Source organism: Echeneis naucrates, chromosome 10, assembly GCF_900963305.1.
Source record: "Echeneis naucrates chromosome 10, fEcheNa1.1, whole genome shotgun sequence".
Classification (NCBI taxonomy): Eukaryota; Metazoa; Chordata; class Actinopteri; order Carangiformes; family Echeneidae; genus Echeneis; species Echeneis naucrates.
This window is the reverse complement of record NC_042520.1, coordinates 24,850,817-24,860,811: the sequence shown is the minus strand read 5'-3', so window position 1 is coordinate 24,860,811 and position 9,995 is coordinate 24,850,817. Positions and strand designations below refer to the sequence as shown.

At 38.4% G+C, this 9,995-nt stretch overlaps 1 protein-coding gene across 1 annotated transcript in view; it reads left to right on the top strand.

Moving 5' to 3' along the window:
* Positions 1-413: 413 nt before the first annotated feature.
* The window catches only part of slc7a11 (solute carrier family 7 member 11), a 27,989-nt gene continuing 18,407 nt past the window's right edge, over positions 414-9,995 (top strand). The window contains exons 1-3 of the mRNA XM_029512507.1: positions 414-502; positions 741-944; positions 2,357-2,483. Coding sequence (XP_029368367.1) covers positions 475-502; positions 741-944; positions 2,357-2,483 — 359 coding nt within the window. The 5' untranslated portion in view covers positions 414-474. The remainder of the gene's footprint in view (positions 503-740; positions 945-2,356; positions 2,484-9,995) is intronic.

Here is a 9,995-nt window from a genome sequence, read left to right as displayed (position 1 = left end):
AGAATCATGGAAAGTTTGGCAATACTGTCGTAGTTTGACTTCTGCAACATATAGCACCACAACTTAACACAGGACAAAAGGCTCATGAGAAATCTTTTCAGAGTGATTGATGTGTGCAAATCTATTCCTACTTATTGACATGGATGAAACAATTTCATCGTTCTATAAATGTCACATATGCAGTAGAACGAAAACCATGCTGCAAATACAGCCAGATATTGAGGTTTAAAAACATACTAAATAGAAACCAAAGAGGGAAGTGTGACCCACATGCTTGACTTGGATCACAGCTGGTTTTAAATGAGCAAAGCAAGACAAACTGAAAAACAGGGAGGAGCTACAGAAAAAGCAAACAGGATGAGGTGGCAATACTGAGAACAGTAAAAGAGGGAGAGGAAAAAAGTTTGGCAAAGTCAGAAGGGGAAGGAGCTGGCAAAGGGTGTTTGCAGTGTACTGAGCAGAACACATACAACAATGAGACGGAGCAAGAGAAAGATAGAGGGTGTGTAAGTTGGACTGTCCTTCGATGAATTTAGTTTTACTCATAGTCTGGCAACATTTGCTGTATACAAAGTCACACTGGGTAAATGCTAGGCTATTGTAAACCATCATAATAGCTATTGTGTGTGTGTGTGTGTGTGTGTTAGACAGTTTTAAAATATGACAAAAAGATCCATATCTATTTCAAAAGATGGAACTACTGGACTAAATAGACACATTTTCCCATGGGACTAAATCAGATCCTGGTAGGAAACTGCCGGATGAGGATGACAGGAAAGTTGGACTGGGGAAGAAGGTGACCCTGCTCCGTGGGATTGCCATCATCGTTGGAACCATCATTGGAGCTGGAATCTTCATCTCCCCAAAGGGCATACTAAAAAACTCAGGCAGTATAGGAATGTCCTTAATAGTATGGATTGCCTGTGGTGTCCTGTCACTTTTCGGTGAGTTAGTTCACAAGTGTTTCAGGAATGGTACATTTCACATTTTTACTTTTACATAATGAAGGAGAAAGATGCTGTTAAAATTAAAAAATGTATTCTTGTGTACACTTGAACGTGATGTAAATATATACATCAAGTTATATAAGTCAATTACCATATTTTTCGCACTGTAAGGCGCAGTTAAAATCCTTAAATTTTCTCAAAAATTTGCAGTGCGCCTTTATAATCTGGTGCACCTTATGTATGGATTCTTGTTGTGCTTACTGACCTCGAACCAGTTTTATGTGGTACACTGCACTCAAAAATCTGTGACTTTTGCAATGTTGTTCTCACGTCACACTAACTTCAGGTGTTTGCTATCCCTTTATATATGTTTTACCATGCGCCTTATAACCCAGTGCATCTTATGTATGAAAATAGACCCGTTCATTGATATTGCGCCTTATGGTCCACTTCAACAATTTTGTTTCCCAGCATAAGGTCGATGTGGGTCCTGATTTTTAATTTGCTGATTATATTCCCTGAAATGAAATTGAGAATGTATTATTTCTACAAAATCTAAAGAATGAAAGTTTTTTTTTTTTTAATCCATGTCTCTTTCAAAAGGTATTAACCCCTCTTTGTACCTGATGCCAAAACACCAGTGTATGATTGGGTAAATTAGACAAATTGTAAAAACACAGTGAAGTGCATGGTTGACCAAAAAAGCACAAGATCATTGAGGTAATTTCACCAAATATCTTTAGAAATCTGGTATGTCCGCCAAATATGATGATGCTACTCTGCCTTCCAAGTGTAGTTTCACCTAAAAACTTAACTTAGTTAACACTTAAAAACAGTGTCTAAAACTTTCCTGAGAACACAAAGTTCACAGTGTATTCTATTCATACTATGTTAGGCCAACTGCAAAATTACAAATACAAAACATGTCTTGAAATTATTTGCTCCACATAATTTATTTTATTTATTCCAACACATCTGACCTTACAGGACAGAGCATACTGGTTAAAATTTACAATTTTAACACTTCCTCAGACCTCTTCTATGAAACTCCAGTACAATTTAAAAAAATAAAAAATAAATAAAATAAAAAATGTGGCACTAAAAACTAGGAACATATGACAGTAGAAAAACCAATGTTAGAGGGAGACATATTTGCCTATATGTTGCAGCATATGTTGCTTTATTATATTTAAATCCTTTAGTTTGCACTGTAATAAAAGGTTTAGGCACATTATGAAATATCTTTACTTATTTCCCTTCCCTTCAATTGAAAGGCTACCCCATTAGTATATTTTGTGATCACAGGGCCCAGGGAGGAACATTTCAGACAGTTTCACAACTGTAGGACTATTCTTTGCCTTCCATGTTGTTTTAGAGCCAAAGCTAATCTTTCATCTCTGTTACTGCAGGAGCCCTGTCCTACGCTGAACTGGGGACTTGTATAAAGAAGTCTGGTGGACATTACACTTACATGATGGAAGCATTTGGATGTGAAATTGCTTTTATGAGGCTGTGGGCTGATCTTATTGCAATAAGGTAGGCCAAAGCCTACTCCCTTAACTGAGGTGTATTGGACCTGTACTAATCAAGTTTTTATTTTTTTTATTTTTTTAACTCTCCTATTATCCTCAAACATTACCAACACATTTTATCCTTGGATTCAGCTTTCCTCCAGAAATTGATTTCAAGAAAATTGTTGACCAAGTTTGTGTGTCAGACACTTTATTTGTTGAATACATAAAAAAAAAAAAAAAAACCTTCATAATGAAACCTTGACCTTTCCTCTAGCACCACCATCAGGCCAATTTTTTAGTTTGAGAGTTAGTATATCTTGAAAATCTTTCATCCAAATCTTTTCTAATTTGGGGTGCACATTCATGACTATATTCATTGATGTTGGTAACCCTGCCAAATGTATTTATTTGTTTTTATCTCCTTTTTTGGTGGCATATTTGTGGTTCGTCACTATAAAGCAGGGCTATTCAATTAATTTGGAATTGGGGCCAGTTCATGAAACTGAGGCAAAATAAGGAACCAGAGAAGATGAGTAATTAATTATTACAAATAAAGAAATAAAAACACCAACATACTGAATCTATAGAGGCACAAATGTGCAATATCACAGTCAACCCATCCATGGCCAAAGACATCGCCTCGGCCTTCTGTAGCTAGTCCAAAAGCGTCTCAAAAATATCTGATACAAAGGAATCAACTCTCCTCATATTTGACGTGTCAGGAATTCAAATTTGCTTCATCGAATTGGTTTTTCTCATCTGTTACCACGTCCTCAATGGATGCCAGCATACACTCCTTGACTGTCTCTGAATCTGTAAACGGCTGTTTCTTTTTGCCCAATATCGATGCCACAGTTACTCTGTCTTGAGCTGTACAAAACGCGACGTATTTGCTCATAACACGATGTAAGCCGTGTTATCTTCTGCCTTCCGAACTGCAGAGCCCGTTGAGAAAGTAGAATTGAAGTTACCATGTGCTGTCATGAAATGCCATATCAAATTATACTCTTTGTAAACGGCGAGGTACTCGTTGCATGTGAAGCACACAGCGTAATAAATGTGCGTTTCTCTGTCCATTCATTTTGAACTGGCTGTTCACTGAGTCAACATTTAGTTTTTTTTCTTGTTAGCCAACTTCGTGCTTGGCTTGAAAGAAACAAGTCAGCGGTCAATGTGCAGCACTAGAGCCTGAATGGGTGACTTTGATTGTTAATGTATGGTCCCCTAAAATATAAGCCCAGCCAAATAGGTAGAAATTCTACCTATTTTGCCACCCTGGCTTAAAGGGGTGCATACCACCTCCAACAACATGATAGAATGTGCAATTAACCATAGTCCTGCGCAGTATGAGACTACCCATGTATAATAACTACACAGCACTCCAAGGGCCGGTACAAAAGTCCTCAGGGGCCACCAATTGAATGGCCTGGGTATACAGTCTCACTCACCCCTCCTTTTGTTATCCAGGCTTGTGACTGGCAGTGGCAGGGTTAAAGTTTTTAGTTTTTGTTAGATTTTTTTTTTTTTCTTTCTGTGTGTGTGTGTGTGTGTGTGTGTGTGAGGGGGTTTACATGTTTGAAAATTCACCCATTTGTGATACAAAATCATAATGAAGACATCAGTCGAATAGTCAGAACATGGAGCAGTTCTTTATGCATCTGCAGGTGTGGGGATGTTTGTCACACATGGGTCACACACAGTAAGATTTTACACAGTTTTACACAACTAAAACAGCTTGGGGTCAAATTGACCCCAGAAAAACTGCAATATTCAGCACATTGAAAAAAAAAATCATCATGATAATTTTATGCTTAATTAATTGTATCCATAATTTTAGGAAAAGTCATGAAATATGAAGCAAAAAAAAAATTCAGCTTTTATTTTTTGAATGATAAACATTGAATGGGGACAAATTTACCCCGAGGATAGTAAGGAGGGTTAAAGTTACACTGTGAATGTTGCTTAACCCTCGTATTATCCTCAAATATTACTAACACATTTTACCCTTGGGGTCAATTTGACCCCAGGTATATTTGCCTCCAGAAAATGATTTACAGAAAATTGTTGACCAAGTTTTTGTGTCAGGCACTTTGTTTATTTGTTGAATACTTAAATAACCCCTTGATAATGAAACCTATCAGTGAGTTTACCTGCCCTCTAGCGCCACCATCAGACAAAACTTTTAAATTAGAATTAATTTATCTTGAAAACTTTTCATACAAATCTTCTCAAATTTACTGACAACATTAATGACCACAAGAGTATGAATCCTATTGGTTTTGGTGATGATATGACCTTCCCTGTAGCGCCACCATCAGGTCAAACTTTCAGTTTTAGAGTTAGTGTATCTTGAAAATCTTTCATCCAAATCTTTTCTAATTTGGGGTGCACATTCATGACTCTCACAGAATGAACCATATTGACTGATGTTGATAGGCCCCCCTTTCCTCTCATAAACATATTTATTTACTTATTTTTATCTCCTTTTCTTGTAACATATTTGTGGTTAGTCACTATGAAGTCATACTCACCCCTCCTCTTTTGTTATCCGGGCTTGGGACCGGCAGTGGCAGAGTAAAAGAGTTTTTTTTTTCCTTTTTTGTTTTTTTTTTGTTTATGTTTTTTTGGTGTTTTTTTTGTGTTTTTTTTGGTGTGTGTGTGTGTGTGTGTAGGGGGGGGGGGGTTACATGTTTGAAAATTCACCCATTTGTGAAACAGAAACCATAATTAGAACAACAGTCAGATAGTCAGAACATGGAACAGTTCTTTATGCCCACAGTCAAGCTTTTAGTCTGCACTACTGTACACAGGATGTGCAGAGAGTGTGTGCATGCTCCTTGCAGACATATTTCTTGCATTGCGAACAGGTCATGCTGGTCTTGGAATCATTTCGGGTGGGACAAACCTGACACCTGCCGCGTTTCTTGCCCGCGGTTTGTACCATTGGAGGAGTTGGGGTGTTTGTCTCTGTCTGTATGTCCCTCACAATAGCTGCAGCAGCTGTTGATGCTCTTGGAAGGCATCGTCTTCTCTCAATCTGTGGTTTCACCAGTGCATTACCAAGCTGCTCCAGGAAAATCCTCCTGCGGCTCAGTTTTCCCCTGTTCCAGTCCTTGTTTATTTCACACCGTATCACAAACGCATTGTATGCACTCACATCAATGATGTGGAAGAAGATGACAAGGGGCCAACGGGCAGTCATGCGTCGACAGCTGTATGTGGCTGTGACCTTGTCCAGGTTGTCCACCCCTCCCTTTGTCTCATTGTAGTCCAGCACCATTTGTGGTTTTTTGTCTTCTCTGCTGCTCAGGGCATCATCTTTGTGCATGGTGCTAAGCAGCAGGACATTTTTCCCTTTCTTGGGGCAATAGGAGACCACAGTTGCTTTATCAGTGAAGGCAAACACTGAAGATGTTACCTTCCTGTTCTTGACAGCAAGAAGTTCAGAGGGAAGCTCTGGTTTATTTTTTCTCACTGTCCCCAACATCGTTACCTTCCTTTTCAGCAGTTCCTCACCCAGGGCATAAGATGTGAAAAAATTATCACATGTAATATTATGCCCATGCAGTCCTTCAGCCATATCAAGCACAACCCTTGTGCCCTGATTTTTTTCCGGTGCTTCGCCAGGAGATTTGCCTGTGTAAACCTGCATATTCCATGCAAAGCTGGACTGTGCATCACATGCTGCCCATATTTTGATGCCATATTTGGCAGGTTTGCTTGGCATATATTGTCGGAATGGACAGCGCCCACGAAACGCAACCAAGCACTCATCGACAGTCACGTGGGGGCCTGGATTGTAAAGCAGGGGTAAACGCTGCACCCACTTGTCCCACACATCCCTTATTGCCGCAAGTTTGTCACGTTCGCGTCGGCCGTGCCTTGTTTGTTTGTCATCAAAGCGTATGACACGGGACAAAACTTGGAATGTCTTCAGAGACATGGTGGCTGGAAATATTGCCCTTCCAGTCTCAGCATTCCAAAGGCTTGCTGTTGCTTCACCTTTTGATTTATAAACTCCCGCCAAAATGAGCAAGCCAATGTAGGCTTCCAAGTCGACTACATCCAAGTCTTTCCAACTGTCCCCATACACACGCTTCCCCTCTAAATTTCTCATCCCAAGTACAATATTCTCAATCGATGGTGTTATGAAGAGCTCTAATGATGACTTGATGTCTTCAACATGGCTGATTGCATATCTGGTGGGGCCTGGAACCATTTTGATAATATTAGTAGCGCTAAGTCTACCTTGCTGTCTAAGTGGGGAAAGGGACCATATTATCTTTCCATTTTTGGAAAGGATCGTGTCTGCTGGTGGTTGAGAAGCAACAGGAGGGTCAACACTCTCATTCTCATCAGATGAGAATGCCTCAAAATCAGGGTCCTCCTCAACACAATCCTCTGTCTCAGAAACATTCTCCTCTATGTCACTATCACTGTCAAAGAGCTGTTCCAAAACGTCATTGACAGTAAACCTTTTCCCAGAAGACATTTTCAAATGAGAGAGCGTGCAGATTGCAGTGTACACAGAGCACAAAGAAGAATGATGTGGATAGAGGGCTGCAATGCAAGCTTTTATATGTTTGCTCCTCCCTTATTTTGCATGAACTACCAATGTCCTTGCAGGAATACCCCGCCCTCCACAGAGCGGGAAAGTTTCCCCCCATTATGTATCAACTCAAAAGTATCAACTCTGCACCTGCAGGTGTGGGGATGTTAGGTCACACACACAGACAGACAAGTTTTACACAGCTAAAACAGCTTGGGGTCAAATTGACCCCAGAGGAACACCTAGCGTGGAATATGCGTTCAGCACATTGAAAAAATATTATCATGATAATTTTACGCTTAATCAGTTGTCCCCATCAAAGTCATGAAAAGTCATGAAATATGGAGCAAAAAAAAAAAAAGCCAACTATTGTTTTTTGAATGATAAACATTGATTGGGGTCAAATTGACCCCAAGGATAATAGGAGGGCTAAAAAAGATGAACACATGATGAATTAACAGATCAGAACAAATAAGTGCTGCAGAACCAGCATCTCTCAGCTCTGTCACTGGTGACTGGTGAGTCGGCTCACATTTTTAAAGGTAAATCTTGAGACCACCCTCTGAACAGCCACTTGATGATAAGCAAGTAACAACTTAGAGTCTAACAGTTTCCAAATGACACATGACAGATTGCTTGAGGAAATTTGTATTGCGCTGTTTCTCAAATGGCAAAAACTGTATTCAGAATTCAGTGCAGCTACAATGAAATCTAAAAAGGCTAGAATATGTAGTTCATCATATTTGACGACTCCTTCTGTAGTTGATTCACGACATAGATGTGTTGCGCATCCATATTCTTAATGTAGTGATTTCATATTGATAATTATTTATTGTTATTGTAATAACTATAATTCAACAATTTAACTGAGGGCAATGATGATCATTTTTTTTATATATTATTTTTATATTTATATTTATATTTATTTTATAGAGCTGCCAACTATAAATCTATCAAAGGCTGCAGGGGTTCAGTACTCAGGGGTCTGATGCTTCTAGTAAAGAAATAAATTCTTTGCTGTAAGCAGGGAAATCGGGTCAATCCAAGTTATTTACACATAATGTAATTAATCATTAAACAATATTTGTTTCCCCGTTCCTGTCAGTGACGTTAAACCAGGAAGATAAAGGCTCTCTTTGGCTGTGAGCTTGTGGAATACTGAGTTTTGTTCAGAGCAGTGAACAGAGAAAATGCTTAGTGTGCACATGGTGCAAGTGAAGCAGTATAAGCAGTTTTGTGGCTATCCTGAGTTGCCCAGCTTATGGCCTCAGGAAGAGGGACTGAAGGGAAGCCATGGGAAATGAATAGACACAGAGACAGAGAATGAAAACAAGTGCAAAAAAACAGTTTTTTTCTTTTTCTTTTTTTTTTTTTTTGGGCTGAGCAGCTCTTTGGCTGTCAGAGAAATGAAGAGAGAAAAGTGATGAACTCCAATATGAACCTGTAGGGTCATTCAACATTATTTATATTGAAGGGCCCGGGATTTATGAAGGATACATAAGACATACCTTTTTCATCTCATCCAGCCCGTGGTTGGTTAGAGGCCTGTCACAATTGTGCATACTGAAAGTGGAGTCTGGTCCAGTACAGCAGAGTGTAAAAAACTGATTCATACAGAAGTTTCTGTTTGAAAACACAGTGACAAGCAGACAAGACAAAGCATCACTGACTCACTGATATTGTCCTTATTGCCCCTGATACTGTCCAGTGTGTACTGTCAGTGAGTTACTGTGAAACTCTAAAACAAAGTCATAAATTATAATCAATTTTGAAATCCAGGAGTATCAAGTTGCATTTTTGGTTCAGAAGAACTACCAATATATTCTATTGTCTCTCAAAATGTCAAAGAAGAGGAATATCTCTGCCCTGTCAGTTATGATGATATATGATCAGTGATGGGAATAACAGTGTTATAAATAATTAACTAGATTGCTAAACCGAGAGGTAAAGAGATGTTTTTATTGTTGCTCCTTGGTTAGTGGGCATGAGACAATGGCATAAATTATGAAGATTTGCTGAGGTAGAGCAAAATGTAATGGTGAACCAATCAGAGGTAGACATGGGCATGTGTTGTTTCCAGAAATTCAAAAGCATGCATAGTTGGACACACCGAAAAGACACGAGTGAGTCAATCAACGAGAAACAGGAACAGCAAGCCCAAATAATCCAAAAGTAGTCTTCTCTAAATGGAAGTATAGCCAAGTATATATAAAGTATAGTTCCTTTAATTTCCCTCAAAGAAATTAAAGGAACAAATGTATTCATGAAATGCACATTATGCCCAGGACAAAAGTGCCTCTCCACGTCAGTATCAAGTAATTCAAACCTACTCAAACATTTTATAATTGAACATGCCCATGTATTTTAAGTTCCGTTAAAAAGGGGTGGAGGTGGCTCCAAAGTCACACATTTGAGCATTTAAAAATTTACTTGAAAGTAATGCAATAGTTACTTTTCACAGTAACTACTTACTTTTAATGAATAAATTAATACATAATAATTTGTAACTGAGTAACTATTTTAGTTACTTTTTGGGAGAAGTATCTAGTAACTGTAACTAATTACTTTTTAAAGTAACTTGCCAAACACTGTATATGATTGATTGTATATGTGAAGATGCTGAGGCAAACATCAGTGCAGTTTGGTGGTTATTTTGATTTGAGATAATCCAGATTAAGTTATTTAAAATCTGATTATTTATTCCTTTAAAACATAATGATTGTAACAGTCAGTGGAGCTAGACTTTTGCCATAAAAGCATATGAGAAAATAAACAACAAAGTGGCATCAGGTTGTTGTTAGCATGAAATAGGGTGTTTGTATTTCACTGTCGTCAATTTACTGACTCACTTAAACAGATTTTGAAGATATTGATAGATAGATAGATATAACTTTATTGATCTCCAAGGGGAAATTCACCTCGTCAGGAGCTCATAAAAATAAAAAAATAAAGATATAAAAAAAACCAAAACAAAACATTATCCAG